Source organism: Anoplophora glabripennis, unplaced genomic scaffold, assembly GCF_000390285.2.
Source record: "Anoplophora glabripennis isolate ALB-LARVAE unplaced genomic scaffold, Agla_2.0 scaffold310, whole genome shotgun sequence".
Classification (NCBI taxonomy): Eukaryota; Metazoa; Arthropoda; class Insecta; order Coleoptera; family Cerambycidae; genus Anoplophora; species Anoplophora glabripennis.
The window spans coordinates 362,208-380,265 of NW_019416396.1; the positions used below are offsets into that span (position 1 = coordinate 362,208).

The 18,058-nt window shown below is 33.9% G+C and overlaps 1 protein-coding gene across 1 annotated transcript in view; it reads right to left on the bottom strand.

Annotated features, from left to right (window-relative positions):
- LOC108907137 (neurotrimin-like) overlaps positions 1-18,058 on the bottom strand; it is a 161,744-nt gene that overhangs the window by 17,366 nt on the left and 126,320 nt on the right. Inside the window, exon 4 of the mRNA XM_018710680.1 lies at positions 5,541-5,681. Within this exon, the coding sequence (XP_018566196.1) occupies positions 5,541-5,681 (141 nt within the window). The remainder of the gene's footprint in view (positions 1-5,540; positions 5,682-18,058) is intronic.

Sequence of the window (18,058 nt, forward strand, 5' to 3'; positions counted from 1 at the left end):
ACGTTTTTGTCAGAAATGTATTATGAAAAGTATTAATCTTAAAGACAAAAAATGTTCAATTTGTTATTAAAAAGTTTTTTTATTTAATTATCAAATGAGTTATAAAATTTCAAACATTTATAAAATATTCGTACACTTTCACAGTAAAAAATTTTCTTTATAAATAATATAAAATAGTTTAAAACATTTCTCTGTTCATAGAAACACATTTGTATATATTTCCCTAAAACTCATAAACTAAATTGAAACTTTCCGAATTATTAATCAAAAACTGTTAAAATTGCCGTGCATTGAAGTTTGACGATGAATATCTTTTAAACGCTTTATTTAATCAACTAATCATAAGAGACCATTTTTGTAGAGCAGTTAATTTCCTACGAAACTATGAATTGCGCATTTCATAATGATTTTTTGTTAACGAATTATAAAATTCATAAGCAAAACAGAAATTTGTCTTAAAATAATCAAACTTCAACCTTTAATATCTTTTAAACGGTGAGGTTTCCGCAAAAATTGTAAGAGACCTTTTTTGTAGAACGTTCAATTTCCTACAAGGATATGGGGGGTGTTTTTTTTGACGAGTTGTTGATGAGGTGTTATTTTTTTTTTTCTTATTGTGGGGAAAATGTGGAACTGTGTAGCGGGGAGCTTTTTTCTTTTAATTTTGAGCTCTTATTTTGGGAGAGTTTTTTCTAGGTGTGTCTCACCCTCTTTTTTTGAGTGTATAGTGTAAAAAAAATAGTCGATTTTTTTGACCCGCCCTACTGTGTAACCTATTTCTGTTTCATTAGTAATATTTCGGTATTATTAGCTTATAGCATGCCGTTTAGTAATTTAGAAAAATTTAAAATGCTGGAGGCTTACCTTATTTGCAGAAAAAATTCTGTACGATCACTACACTATTACCGATATGCAAAACAAGGAAAAAAAGCAAAAGCTTTTGTAATAGACGAAGGAACAGAAATTAATGTGTTAGCTTATTAAGAAACGTTTGCAGATAAATCTATCAGAGATATTACCAGAAATTAGATGCCAAGAGAAGTATAATTCACAAGATTTTAAAGAAGCACAAATATCACCTAAGCTAAAATGGTTGATACTAAAAATAGGTTTTTAAAATCATTTGAGTTTAAACAGAGCTACCGCAAGGTTTGCGCAAGTTCATCTGAAGGAGCAAATGACCAGATCTTTTATCTCGAAAACTAGTTATTTGACACAAAAATGATCTGTACAGAGGTTGTAGGATTTCGCATGGATTCCACATCAGTGATCTCTTGACCTAAAACTTGGCCAATCCTCCTTACCTTCGGTTTACATTAACCTAATCGACACAAATCAAGTACTGGAGGACTAAATCGTGATATAATTATTACCTTCGGTTTTAGCGTTATTCAATGCGCACCGCGAGGAGGGTTTCTTTGCTTGACCTTTAAATGACCTTGAAATAACCCTCAAATGACCTAATACATACAAACNGAATATCTTTTAAACGCTTTATTTAATCAACTAATCATAAGAGACCATTTTTGTAGAGCAGTTAATTTCCTACAAAACTATGAATTGCGCATTTCATAATGATTTTTTGTTAACGAGTTATAAAATTCATAAGCAAAACAGAAATTTGTCTTAAAATAATCAAACTTCAACCTTTAATATCTTTTAAACGGTGAGGTTTCCGCAAAAATTGTAAGAGACCTTTTTTGTAGAACGTTCAATTTCCTACAAGGATATGAGGAGAGATATTTTTAACGAACAGTTGATAAAGAGATATGATTTTTTTTCTAATACTGAGGAAAAAATGGAAAACTGTAAAGCGGAGAACTTTCCTATTAAAATTAAGAGCTCATATTAGGAGAGAATTTTCTAGAGGTGTCTAACAACCTATTTTTCAGAGTATAAAGTAAAAAAAATAGTCGATTTTTTTGACCCGCCCTACTGTGTAACCTATTTCTGTTTCATTAGTAATATTTCGGTATTATTAGCTTATAGCATGCCGTTTAGTAATTTAGAAAAATTTAAAATGCTGGAGGCTTACCTTATTTGCAGAAAAAATTCTGTACGATCACTACAGTATTACCGATATGCAAAACAAGGAAAAAAAGCAAAAGCTTTTGTAATAGACGAAGGAACAGAAATCAATGTGTTAGCTTATTAAGAAACGTTTGCAGATAAATCTATCAGAGATATTACCAGAAATTAGGTGCCAAGAGAAGTATAATTCACAAGATTTTAAAGAAGCACAAATATCACCTAAGCTAAAATGGTTGATACTAAAAATAGGTTTTTAAAATCATTTGAGTTTAAACAGAGCTACCGCAAGGTTTGCGCAAGTTCATCTGAAGGAGCAAATGACCAGATCTTTTATCTCGAAAACTAGTTATTTGACACAAAAATGATCTGTACAGTGGTTGTAGGATTTCGCAAGGATTCCACATCAGTGATCTCTTGACCTAAAACTTGGCCAATCCTCCTTACCTTCGGTTTACATTAACCTAATCGACACAAATCAAGTACTGGAGGACTAAATCGTGATATAATTATTACCTTCGGTTTTAGCGTTATTCAATGCGCACCGCGAGGAGGTTTTTCTTTGCTTGACCTTTAAATGACCTTGAAATAACCCTCAAATGACCTAATACATACAAACTGATCTCGAATTCGAACTCGCCTAGGCAGTTAGATTTAATTGCTTGGTTTTTTCAATTTGACCTTGAAGTGAACTTCAGACGACCTTCAAATGACTTGATACAAACAAACTAACCTGGATTCTAACCCAGCGACCCCAAAATCCTATATAACAGATGGTTGGACTTGATTGGACTGCTTTTGCTCAATTTGACCTTGAGATGACCTAGAAACAACCTTAAATTGGCCTGATACAGATAAACTAACCTCCAATTCGGACTCAGCGACCCAAAAAACCTAATCTGCGAGGTCCTTTGATTTAATTCACTTTTTCTCAATCTGACCTCTAATTGACCTTGATCCTGACTAGGAAGGAGGGGGGAATCGATTAGTTATTGGACATAAGTAATAAAATAAAATTTTTGTCTTTTTTTGGCCAAAATTGAAAGGGGCCTAATTGACCCTCCCTTTATTCAAGTTATTATTAATCTTTTTTGAGTTTTGTACTGTATAATTCTAACAAATTAATTATATTATACTGTATAACCTTCAGAAATCAACTCTTTTATGTTGATTTAAAAATTCTTGTTATCAAGTCTGAATATTTCTGTAATTAGCTAAAAAAAATTAAGTACCTACTTATTTTATTTTATGTGAATTTCTTACTTGCTTTGCAACACTTCACAAATACAATAACAGTCTAGCCACCAAAAAAAGAGGCGATACGTCTGATTGCCCATTCGCCGATTCTCGTCAATGACAGACGGCTGCCTCCAACAAAGGCCATGTCTAATTCTCCAAGAAAGGGTCGGTAATTTTTGTGTGTCTTCTGATTGCCGTTAAAGGGCCGGTCGATGTCACGAAAATAACCCTATTAAGGTGTCGATTCATCGAGTCGCTTTCTCGGTTTATTCAGTGACGGATGACAAAAAAAATGTTTCATTGTGTAGGCTGCTCCTGATCAATAGGGCGAGTCCCAAGGCTTTAATAATTCAGGTGTCATTAGCGAAAGTGTTCCGTTGAAGTTGTTTGTGCCCGATACAGCCCTGGCTGAATTTATTTTCCTTGTAAATAATTTAGTTCCTAGAAACGTTGGCTGTTATGTGTGGAAAGTGTTCTGTTTTGTCATATTTTGATGGTAGATTGTGTAGGTGGCGTAGATTTTAATCACATTTTGTTCATCGTAATGTAAATAAGAATATTAAGTGGCCAAATATTAAATAGAAATTGTAGACGTAAGACTACGCCGAGCACTTTGTAATAATTGATAGAAATAGCCTGGTAAACAATTTGCAATTTTATACATGAAAAATAAATAATTACCAACCAAGAGCAACTAAAGTTAAATAAATGAGTAGTAGAGCACGAGACTCTTAATTTCAGGGTAGCGGATTCGACCCCTACGTTGGGCGCCAGAAATTTGTTACGCTTTTCCAGCTTCTGCAGCAACTTTAATATGGGTTATCTTTACAAGAAATGTGGCTGGAATTGCAGCACTCTCATGATTGTATGTACAGGGTTAGTCACTGTAATCTGACAACTTATTATGAGTTTATTATTGAAATTACAAAAAAATAAGTTTTTAATACAATAGTTTTAGCTTTTTTATGAATTTTTATAATACAGTATTAGATAAAACAATTGAATAATGGAAATCACTAAATTAAAGAATAAATGGAACACCCTTCGTTAAATTTTTCTCTTTTCAAAAATATATAATATGTTACTGTGTTCAGTTTAAAACTATTTTTGACAAAACAGGAGAGACATTTATGTCTGACTTTGACAGAAGTTTATTTATCATCAATAATTTATTTCCTATAACAAATTATTTTAACAACGAAAAATTTGTTATTCGTTTATTTTACAAGAATAATAATAATGTGAATGCAGCGCGCGGCAAGTATGTTCATTGGCATCCCGGGAAACAAAATTTCCTGGAAGACAGAAACGAAGAATTATTGCAAATGAAGAATTATTAGAACTAACTATATTACTATATTTTCAAGGTAAGCAAATATTCATTCGAGGTTTACCATAGTCAATTCAAATATTAAATTATTGTAGAAAGACCATAAGAGTCCACAGTAAATGCTTCAAGACAGTTAGAACTAAGCTAAAGTAAAATTATTAGAACGTTACATAAATATAAATATCACCACCCCTGTAAAACTATGCTGGTCCAAAAACTCACCCAAAATCAAAAAATTCAGTCATTAGACTACTGCAGAGAAATGCTGCGCTTGAAAAATGACGACCTAAACTATTCTGAAAAGATTTTATGGACTGATGAGGCGACTTTTACAACAGCTGGCATTTATAATAGAAAAAATATTCATACCTAATGAAAATCCTCACTATAATAGGGAAATTCCAAATCAAGGACACACATCGTTTAATGTTTGGTACAGTATATTGAGAAATAAAATCATTTGCCCACTATTTTATGAAGGTGCTTTGGCTGGGGAAAGATACCTGCATTTTCTTGAAAATCAAATAGAAAACAAATTGCAAGACCTGCCGCAAGGCAAAGCTTTTATTTTCTAGTAATACATTGTTACATTAATCAGAATCACAATACCACATATTGAAAATTAAATTGCCATTGTGTGCTTATTTTACGAATACGAATAAGATCCACTTCTTATTTATGGAAGGGCGAAATGGGCGGTAACTATTAGACACTTTTATTATAGCCATCTTTCTCTATCGCACGGATTTCTATGACTTTCTTTATCGCTCTCACGTAATGGCCGATGAACCATGGGGACTTTCCGAACCTGTATATGAGTAGTCGATAGTATCTCTTTTTAGTCCTCTTTAAGTTTGTTAACACATTAAGTTTTGTTTCATTAATATTTGTATTTTCATATTCAATAGTTTTGCTTGAGATTATGCGTTTATCGGAAACTTACCTTTTCAATTATGCAAACGAGGTCGATGATACTGCCGATATCTACATGGTGTTCTCCCGATCTAGTCCCTTGGATGGTCGCCTCGGGTACCACGATTTGAAGATTGACGAAGTGGGATAGCAGCCCTTGGTTACTCGACACCTAAAAGGGATAACAAAAACATTCAAGAATTTAATAAAAAAATCATCAATTATTAAAAGGAATATAATTAAAAGTATTTGAAATAATGTTGAAAATGTTATATTCATATATTTCACTTAATGTTATTAAAATTATTTCTGAATGTTTGACCCAATATGCTTCATTTAGACCGGGTATTATTTCAGTTCGGATGTGGCGGGGCAACGAAAATCCTGGCCATAACTCTCAGTTTTCTCCGAAGCAATAAAAAAATCAGGCGAAACAGTAAACTTAAATGTTCATATTGCTGCCATCTAAATGATAAAGTGTCTCATATGTACGGTGCACTTTATTAATACCACTTTTACGTGTAGAGAACTAGAAGAACTACCAAGTTTCATATCGCTGCAAGAGTAAACTTTACCATCAACACTTAAACTTCATCAGATAAGTTTAGAGTTTCTTTTACGAATGAAAAATTAGTCGTTTGCTATATGGCATTGGTTTCGTAGTCCTTTATTTCTAATGTTATATACAATGTAATATAAAATTGTAGACTAATAAATATTTGTTAAAATGATAAATATATGTTCCAGTATTTGAGTAGGTATTGGTTTCACGATTATTCAACCATAAATATCGCGATCATTTGAATATCTTTGTCCTGTTCACTCTGTTCTTTGCTTTACAGGATTATAAGGTTCATGAGGTTATGGTGGTTTTTAATATACGGTTGAAGGATCATTACCAAGTACCCCGTTTCAAGGTTTTTGAACCCATCAAGATCGTTATTAGATACAAGCCTTCTCGTACTACACTGTGGTTCTCAGGCTTATGGTATTATGGTTATGATGTTATGAAGATATGAAGATTGAAATTAGGGGGTTTCGAGTTTAGTGATTTGGCGTTAGGGACCTGGAATCCACCATTAAAGACTTTTCAAGAAATACATATACATGTAAAATAACGATTTACAAAAAATCCTGATGTGTAGGACCAAAACAGTTGTTATTAAAGCATGACAATATAAATCATATACCGAGTTATTACACACATAAATGTAGAAACAATCTGCACATATGTGTGGGGAGCATCGGCTTCTTGCACCTGCAGGAATTACGTAAATAAACCATGACATGCACAAGTATACCAATTTAGGGTTTATTGAATAACATTAATACATGTTATAATACCTTGCTACTTTCAAGGGCTATGGAGAACGACGTACAAAGAGCAACAAGAAATGGTTTGACAGGAATTTTGATATGTAACTTTATTCCCTATAAAACAACTGACACTTTATTTGATTGCAAAGAAACAAAAGTAAAGTGTGAATTTAGATGAATATTGTATTGGTTTTGTTTATTTCGCGGTGGTTTTTAAAACTTGTTGCTTTAAAATTACATCGATTTTTGTTTGCATTTTGGTTTCATAAAAGATAAATCTGATTAATTTCTTCATATAATGGTGTTACTTAATTAATGTTCAACAGTTATATTATTTAATTAATTTAGATATTTCCACAACTAGTAATTTTGAATACGATGTCTTTTAAGAAACCTGTTTGTAATTCGAATGTAAGAGCCATATTAAATATTATACAGCATGATGAAGTTTGGAACAAAATTCATAACATTTATACAGAGTGATTTTTGAAAAAACGACGAGACAGGTCGATTTTGTTCTCGGGAGGGGCAGCTTTTAAGATGATTCATTTGTATACAGAGTGACCCAGAAAACAATAAATAAAAATAAAATAAATAATAATAATTAAATAAAATAAAATGACATTAAATAATTTTTTGAAATAAATGTCATTTTCTCGTAATATCTCGCTTGTTATTTGAGATAGACCCATGTCACCTCATATCACTATATTCGTAAGAGAAAGCTTTACCGGAATATGAAAAAATATGGAGGGTGTTCCATAAGAAAAAAACAAATTTATTGGCCATCCAGTTTTTCTGGGTCATCCTGTATGCAACTGAATCATGTCCCTCCCGAGAACAAAATCGACCTGTCTAGGCGTATTTTTTTAATCAATCAGTATAAAAGTTATGAATTTTCTCTTTATCATTCCGCTGTGTAGTATTTTTTGGTATTCATAATTGAACCTGCAATATGCACCTCAATTATGAGACGTTGCACATTTTGCATTTATCTCAATTCACTAACATGACGTCACGCGCAAGCACTAAAACTTTACAATCTATGGTCTGTTTAGAAATGAAAGAGAGTAATAAAAGCTAATTATGTATGCAAATCGTAAATAAATGTAGTACTGGTGCTTATATTCAATATTTTTATATTATGTATTTTCCGTATAGATGAGGTCTACTTTTAACAAAATCGAACTGTACTAAATTGTAGCAGGTAGTTAAAATTTAATTCCCGACAATCCGTCTTTGTCTATGCCGCTTCAATTTCTCGGTCCATTTCTCTTATAAGTAAACAATATAAAAACAGCATTTCAAAACATGAGGCTACTTTAAGCATCATAACCGGGTTAAGAGGGTTTTTAGTAATTAAAATAAAATTATTCTATATTATCAAAATATTTATTTAAATTTAATGAATAGACTTTTATTCCACACAAAAATATATGTATTTTGAAAATTCAAATTATGGTGAGTAAATGTAGTGTTGTATAAATGTACACAATAAAGAAAATAAAAAAGTAGGTATATTAAAATTCATCCTCTGAATATTCTGATGAATTATCTTCGTCTCCTAGATTGATAACGATAGGTTCCACAGTAACGTCAATTAAATTATCGAGTTCCCACATTTTCTCCTCTTCTTTTTGTACATGATGTATACATCTTTGCCAGTTATCTGCAGTTACTCGTTCCAAGGATTTTTTTAACAAAATTTTCACGTCACTTAATTTAAACGTCGTATTATTTCGCGCTACATCTCATTTTACCTGCGCCCAGACTAATTCGATTGGGTTAAGTTCACAGTGATAAGGTGGTAACCGAAGTACCGTTATTTGGCGATTTGTTACCATTTCAACGATAACATATTTTTTCTGATCTTTATTAAGATTGACAAGTGTCAAAAGTTCCTTTTTCACCATATTTGTTTCAAAAGAAATGTTTTTTCCGGATAACCATTGAATTATATCGGCTTTCCTCCAAGCAGTCGTAGGCATCCGCTCGGTCTGCCGTGAATGGTAACTGGCATTATCCATGACAATTACAGACCCCGGAGGAATAAGATCCAACATATGTGTAAAATACTCTTCGAAAACATCTGCGTTCATGTCTTCGTGATAGTCACCTGACATCTACAAAACCACTGGCACTACCTATATGTGTCACTATTAATCTTCGCCCTTTACCTGAAAGTGCCTTGAACCCTGTTGAAAGTCCATCCAAAAATGCTTGTCTAAAACTTTTTACATTTTTATCTTGCCATACTTTTGTTACAGTATATCCCTCGTTGACCCAAGTTTCGTCTAGATAATAAATATTCCTCCCTTCGTCACGGAATTTTCTAATTGATCTTAAGTAGGATCTTCGCCAACAAATAATTTCATCTTTATCGATAAGAACTGACTTCCTGTTCTGCTTTTCCCAGCAAAAATTCAACTCTCGTAAGACGGTCCATAATTTGCTTCTACTATTTTTGGCAAATCGTTGTCCTCTGAAAGTTGACTTAAAATTTTGTTTAGCATTGGTATTTCTTTTTTAAAATAAAATGAGTGTACTTTAGTCACTAAACACAAGTCGAATTTTACTCCACTGCACTAGCACGTCTTCGCATATTCAGATCTAAGACTGGATTGATCTGTCACAATACACTGGCTCCTGCCTTATGATGTATCCAGTAAAATATACTAATGTACACCCATTACCTGTTAGCATTAGTGTTACCCAATAATTACCTGAAACGAAATATTAGCACGCCCATGGCCAGTTGTTATCTGGGGGTTTTATTACTCTCTTTCATTTCCAAACAGAGTATAGGTGAGAATAGCAAAGTCCATAACGTAATTGTCTTATGTTATATTCTTAGCCTAATTTCGCCCAAAACCAGGTCGCAAGGTACCGTTAATGTAATAAAAATGCAGAATCATGCCGGAGAAAACTCCGCAACGAACTAATTTGTAGCGAGCAGCTAGTTTTTGTTTAGGGGCCATTAGGGATTATGGGAACAGATCGATAGGTTATTAGAGAAGTTTCCCCTCGCTGATACGTTTTGTCTGGCATCGCCGCAAAGTATTTATGACAGTTTTTAGTTCTATTTATTTATTTTCCAGCGGTAATTGTGCGGTCGTAAATATAAATGGCCGCTGAAATACTTTCGGGACATTAATCACAGGGCGAGAGGGGGATGATACGGGTGGTTCTTGATTTTCGGCAGTTCGGGGAGATCACTTTTACGTTCAATCTAGATAATGTCTCGTTTATTATGTGGTTTTCCTAAAAACGATGTCTAAATCTTATCCGATTATAATCGGATCATACGGGAAACTCGAATGTCTAAAGCAGTTCGCAGACGATCGTGATATATTGCCAATAAATATTCTCAAAGTCATACATTGAAATTTATGGCGAAATAGTTTTGGTTTCGTGTCAACTTTTCACAATGACGTCTTGCCATGCAAAGAAAAGCTGGGAGGGCTATTAATTTGGCGTTATCGAAGGAATCCGAGGAATGGGGCAGATAGGAAATGGCTGCTAAAAATATACCTACATTTTTTGTTCATTCACTTTTTGCTGTAAATGACGTGTCTCATTCCAGGCAATGTAGCAGTGATGGGGCAAAAAAATATAACTGATGCAAATTATGGAAGTATGGAAGCGGGTAGGTATTCACTGTACCAACAACTCTTCTTTCTGGGCTCTAATGTACTGTAAATTATGCACCTGAATGTCTCGTCAGAGAAGCCACCAATCCGAAAATAACCTTCAGGAAAGTTGTTGGGTTCGAATGGTGACCTTCAATTACCCCCTAAACATTGAAGGTAATTTGAAGGTGAAGTTTAATTTTTAAAATGAAACCTCTATTTTTGACCTCGGATTAGGAAAGAGCGCACAATTTTACAATTAGATAGGCTCTTGTTTGGAATGACCTTTAAAGGTTATTTCAAGGACAAAATATTTTAAATTACTCATCTGAATATCTTGTCAGAGGAGCCACCAATCCAAAAATAACCCTTACGAAATTTGTAGTGTTCGGAGGGGGACATCGGGTGGTGTCTTTCAATTTAACCGTGACGAAGAAGAAGAGCCTCAAGTACATGTCTAAACGTAAAATTTTGCTCTCTTTCTGAATCCGGGGTCAAAAATAGAGGTTCCTATTTAAAAAAATACATTTTACCTCCAACTGGCCTTAAAGGTCAAGGTCAAATTGAAGGTCACCATCCGATATCCCCTTCGAACCCAACTATTTTCGTAAGGGATATTTTTGGAATGGTTGCTCCCCTGACGAGACATTCGGGTGAGTAATTTAAAATATTTTGTCCTTGAAATAACCTTTAAAGGTCATCCAAAAGATAAGTCTTACCTATCCTAAAATTTTGCGCCCTTTTCGAATCCGGGGTCAAAAATAAAAGTTGCCATTAAAAAAATTATTTTTGACCTTCAAATGACCTTGAAGGTCAAGGCCAAGGTCAAATTGAAGGTCACCATCCGATATCACCTTCCGAACCCAACAACTTTCGTAGGGTTATTTTGGGATTGGGCTTCCCTGATGACAAGATATTCATGTGCGTACACCTTGTATAACCTTCCTCTTTTTTATATAACAATTTCTTTCATTTCTTTGATGGTACTGTTACTAATATCAAAACTTATGAGTGTATTTCACAATTATTATTTTTTGTTCACCATCCTCATTTTTTTGTCTTTATACTACTTCTTTAATACTGTTTTTTGTTGGAAAATTTGTAATATTCCACTTCTACTAGATTCATTACTGCCTATAATATTATATCATCAATTTTTTTTGTTAATTTGTGTTCCTTGATTTAAAAGAAAATATCACTTAAGAAATTTTTTCAGTTTCCTTGTTTTATTATTTAATCTAACAGAACCAAATTATTTTCTGTTTTCCACCTACTGATTAAATTAATTGCTATTGTATCTAATGATATTTTGTGAAACAACTACTCCACAGCTCCATGACTGAACCTCCAATATTTAGCTGAGATTATTCATCAGAAGAGTCATCAGATACATGTTATGTCTCACCCATAATAGGCGAGCGGTTCACCCCTAAAAAGATGCTTCTAAATGAGTGTAACCGACTAAATTTTTAATACAAAAACCTACAGCATGAAACTTTTTTTATTTTATAGTGTATTTTTCTGGTAATTTACATATTTTTTTTATATTTTTCACCGTGGTTAGTCAATTGTTTTTTTTATTGTAAAATGGACCAAAATAAACACTTTTTGTTCTTTGACAAAAATTCGAAAAATGCTTCGTTTCCGAGATATTTACAATTTAATGTGAAAAAAGTGACAAAATCGACAAACTTTCGGATTTTTTTTTCTCAAAAACTACTGAACAGAGTTTAATTCTAAAAAAGCATAATAATCGGCAGATCTTCTACTTTAAGATATATTTTTTAAGACAAAAGAAAATAATTAAATAATTAAATTGCCTTAACTACGTACGTCTGATTACAGCTGTTGCTGATACCTTTAGGACACTGACATACTTAAAAAAGAAAACAGAAAGTACGAACGAATATTTTCAGCATTCAACGGAAATTTCGAGATGGCTAGCAAGTGCCTGTTGTACAACCCTTGAAAATGTCACGTTTCTTTTTAAACAAACATCTCCGAAATAAAATAAAAATAAATACGATCATCCATAGCTTTCATCTCCCTCTCTTCCTCTCTCTCTCTCTCTTTGAATCCACTGTGATGTTCTCTTTTCCCTGCACTTTTTGTTATTTTTATGTTACCCATTTGAGAAATACCATCAAACGTACATCTAGTTCTCAACACGACCCAAATCGCCGGCGCGAGGGCTCTCTCTGGAAGGATTGAATATTTCTTACTCGTAAAGCAAACAGCGCGCCCTGCGCCCGACCCCCTCTCCCCACCCCTGAAAAATACAAAGGACTTAAAAAACAAACATTTCAATAAGCGGGGCTCGAGTTTCGCAGATACGCGCTCGGCGGTAAGAAAAAAGAAAATTGCTTTCATTTAACAGCATAAATTGAACCGACCCGCCTGCATTCCCTTTGTTAGGATTGTTTTGAGATAAATTAAATTTTCACGTGGAAGTGAATTTAAAAAGGTCGCGGGCGGCGGGAGGCGTCGGGGTGTGTAACAATGATTCCGGCGGGATGGCTTTTTTATTGCCGTTTTGGCCGGTTCCTGTTTTTAAAGTAAATCATTTGTATTCCAGCAATTAAAGTATAAAGCCGGCTGCCCCTTCGCCCCCCAGCGGCGGCGCTGCTTCATTGGTCTCAAAGGGGCCTGTTATTCGCGTAAATTCCCTATTTGCGTTTGGTCGTTACCGAAGACTTGTTTGTAGAGTTATCAGGCGAATGGAAGACAGAGAAAAATGTTCGGTGTCATCTTACAGCAGGGGACTAGTGAATACGAGAAAAACAATATGGGTATTTGCAAGCTTGTATAGAATTTTATAGTGATCGGTAGAATGCATTAATAATAAGCATTTTCAATAAATACCTATGAACTGCAAAATAATAATAATCGGAACTGTTAAAACTTATTGAGGACCACTGGAATCGTACCCGAATTACATACTGTACAAAAAGAGGTGAACATTTGAGGATGTAAGTTATATTGTATTATTATTAATGTGAATTAACGTACAAATGTTTAAGTGAAATCATTTATTTTTGTATATGCTTATTTTTTATTGTGTTTTTCTTCTGTTAAATGACAGTGTACCTTAATAAATAAATTAATGTTGAAAACTGCCAGTTAATTGCACATCTTTATGTACAACAAATTCTAAATAGGCATGTTGCACCACTTGTAAACAGAGGCAGAATTATCGGTGGAGTCAGTGGTTCTAAAACTGTTTTCATAAGATCAATGTGATAAGTCAGTAGATACAAACAAAATAGTAAAAACTCTTCCATATCTCAATTTATTTACTCTTCAAATATTTCTATTAACACCCTGTATATAATAGTTATTTACTTATTCTTTGAATATATTTGTATACTCAAGAATACCTACTAGTTTTGTATAAAATGCATAAATCTAAACGCTGGCTTTGCATTTGTCACGTGTAATAAATTTTTGACATTCGATGACAAGAAAATTTGAAAACTATAAAATAGAAGTGGAAATATGTCCAATGTATTAGATACTAAGACAAACTGTAGTGTTTTCACCTCTTAAAAGGTCTCTTACCACAGAACCTTAGACACATATAATTTTTTTTTCACCAGTAAAGTGTCATTTCTGTATGAGATATGACAAAATGTTCAGATTTTTCTTAGCAGGCATAGAACATTAAAATCTATGCATATTAAATTTTTTATTGAGAAACATTTTTCAATGACATTTTGTCGTGTCTAACAGAACAGAAATGGCACTTTACTTGTTAAAAAGACATTCCACCAGGAAAATCGTTTCTTACGAATTAAGAATACGTATTGATATTTTAAAAAAATATGAAAATAAAAAAAATCCTTAAGAGTTTAAAAATTTCGATTTCATTAAAACAAGTGAAAAACCTTTATAACATAAAAAATCGCAACCAGCTTATATATTCTTCAGATTTGCTGTGAATTGAAGTAAAAAACAGCAAAGAACGACAAAATACTTCAAAATAGCAATAAAAATACGCCAAGAACTTCCAATAACACTAAATTTGTATAGTATGATCATATTCGATGCAAAGTAATAAATCATTGCCTGTCAAGGGAACCAATGCAGTACGCTTTTAAGGGCTTTAGAAATCGAATAATTTCTTTATACATTATGAAGGGACGAAGGGATCAGTTCACGTCTGGCACCCTTGTTCCTATAAAAATTTCTTTATTCTCATAAACTATTTATTTTAAATGTAATTTATTATGAATCCAATTTGTTGTTTAAATTCCACATATATACTACATTTTACCTCTGTACGCGCCACTGTTGTTTATTTATTTTTTGGAGGCGCTCTCTGTTTTATGATCAAGCTCGCCAGGTTGGTATTTGACGTATAACCGACCACTTCGTACACTCGATGAACCTGGGCGACTACAGCTACTACCAGAACACAGTGCGTATGCAGCGGTATTTTAGATTTAACATTGAATTTCATTTTAAATTTGAAATGGTTCATCTTACGCCTCCTAAAAATGATGACACGATTTTCCTTTGATAAAAGACCGACAACTTTTTGCTCTACTTTGCATCGATTACGATCCTACTATAGAAATACCCCCCAAAAGCTTCAAAATACCTGGAAATACTTTGAAATATCTGGACTAACTTAAAAACTTATCTAAATCACTAAGAGAAAAGCTAAAGGTTAATCTACGGAGGTTAAAGGTCAATGATCCCGGGTGCCAACGTGTCAATTACCCCAAGTGCCAAAGATCAGTGACACCGAATCCCAAAGGTCAATGGCCCCGATGATCCTAAGGGTCTGAAGATTCTTCTGTCACTGACCTTCGACAGTGGGTTAATAACCTTGACCCCTTGAGGTATTTATAAGAAATTTTCCTATTTCCAAATAATTTCAGATATTGTCACGTCTGCCGTTTAAAATACTAAAATTAATTGTTCAAAAAAAAGATTATTGCTTCGGGCTACTCGCTTGGCTGCGGAGAGGGAAAAACACACAAATCAATCAGTTTTTACGGTTTATTATACAATAAAATACTTACACTGCAAGGGCTTGTCAAGTGGAGGCTCCTGACTGGCTCTCAAGGTGGCTCCTGACTGCCCCGATTCACCGAGTTTCCGGGGTTTAAATATTCTTTACAAAATGCTGAGAGCATTAGAATTAAACCACCGGTAGAAGAATCGGGAACAGTGTATGAATCCGTTCGCCAGTTTATAGAGAGAGAGAGCGAGATGGACATAGTGCAAGGGTCAGTTCGGTATGCATTCAGTTTGCAACTGGACACTTTTCGTTGCTTTTAAATCTATTGTGCAATACCGACATGTCATTGATTCGAATTATATTTCTAAATTTTGTTCTATGAAATGAATAAGTATTTGTACTGAGAGTAAAAAAATCTACTAAAGAAAAATGTGTCCAAATAAAATAATGCCATATGTCCATAAATATTTATCTTTCAAAGTTTCTACATTTACAGGATGATTAAATTTTGAATATTACTCTTCCCTCTCTCTAAAATGCTTATAGTTGAACTTTGCGAAGTATTTTCATGTATTTGGTGTTTTTTTTTTAAATTTCCAATGCGTTTTTCCGAAACTATTTTGATGTATTCTACTTTTTTATAAGAGGTGATTCAAACTATTTCAATCCGGATAATTGTTATACAATCTGAAACGAATATGACAAATTTGTTACATCCTGAAGCAGTTTTTATGGATTTCCATGTAATCTGATGTTATTTCTGAGACTCTGATACTTTTGAATGGTCCTAAAGCAAATCAGATTAATTTTGGTGTACTTTCAAGCATTTCGATGCTTTAGCCCAGACATTTTGACGTTTGCACCCAAAGATGCATCCAATAATATTGGACACCTTAAGATATAACAAATTAGGTATTTATCATTAATGCATTTATTACTTTTCTTACCCCCCCGTAATAGTTTAACTAACAAATTGTCTCTTTTTGTGGTGCGTGTTTTGAGATCTGACAACGTCCACCGCGTCTAAACTGATTATAGTTCGACTTTAACTCTTACACTATAAAAAAAATCGGTATGAGTGAAAGCAAATGGGTTCGGAGTGTATCCATTGAGTGAAATTATTGATTACATTTTCAGTCAATATTAGGCATTGTGATAATTTTACACATTTTTAACAATATTCGAACTAAAACTGATAGTTTCACTCATAAAATTTTAGATGTACTCATACCAATAGAGGAAAATTACACTCAACAGAACACTGGACAGAAATTGATACATTATTGAGTGAATATGAGTGAAAAAAAGTCCAATCTTTCTTACAGTGTACAGTAAAATAAAAGGAAAAATTTAGCGATATTCTAACTCCCATTTATGTGGATGGAGGAGTTCCTAGTCGAATTCGCTCGGAACAAACACAACCTCAACAAGTTACCCAACAGAACCCGCCGCGGAAAGCCTCTCTCGTTTGATAAACATTTCTGACACTTTGAAAATGTAAATCCGCTGCCCTCTGCCGCGCCGGGCTTGTTATTACCCGGTACAAAGCTTATACATTAAGTATGTGCACGAAAACACGTATATGAAGATATATTACCGTCATTGTGCCCAGCATTTGAAACTACTGAGGTTTCTGAATTAGCGCTGCCGCCGCTTTGACATAATGGACTCCCAGGTTTACAAGCCGGGACTTCGCTACGTACGGCGGTCATAGTTGTCCAGGAGTTGGGAACTTGCCCGCCTGTGATGCAATTAGAGCTTTGTTTACTGTTTGATGGAGGTGCGACGATCAAAAATAGACAATGACCGAACGTAGCAAGCTTTTACTATTAATGAAACAGCGCACAGGGCGCCCCAGTTTGGATGGAATACACTGAAACTAGCTGTCTCAGTTGGAGACGAGAGTATCATCTCAAAATTCCATATATTCCTGTATTGTCGGAAAATTAGGTGAAAAATGTGATTAATTTAATATTAGAACAGTTTTTAATACAACAACCTTATGGACTTTTAAAAAATATAGTAACAAAAGCCGGGACGCGTAGTAATTGTTAATTCTCGGAACGGATGGGCCAAAAAGTAAAATATTTCAGTCAACTCAAATTATCGAAAGTGAAGTGCTCTCAAATAGGTTAGCGTCGTCCTTCGGAGAAATTTAGCAATATTTTTTGAACAATTTCACTTAGAGTAGGGGCCATGTGACAGTCATCTGTCGCGTCCTGGAGGCGCCAACCTATGCTGGGACGGCATAAAGAGAAAAATCGATATTTTTATTAACGCGTGAAACCACGAGAAGAGCGTAGAGGTTCCAAAGTAGAACTAAATCAAATTTTTAAATTGATAGTAATTGGAAAAGAAAGTAATAGATCAAATAGCTGTTTTTTTTGGCGGATTTTCCGAGCTATAAGGATATATCAAATGAGATCGACTAGTCCATCCCGTATCGCTACACGGAGTCACTAGAGGAAGGCTAGGGTTATTTGTAAGTTTAGTCTCAATATTATTTAGATAAATGTAAAATCAGTTAATTAGATAACTATTAACATGGCATAGTTATGCCAAAGCGTTCCGATATCCAGGGTTCCCGCCAGTAAGATAAGAACAGAATCGTCTGGACCCAAAAAATGGGCGTGTCGA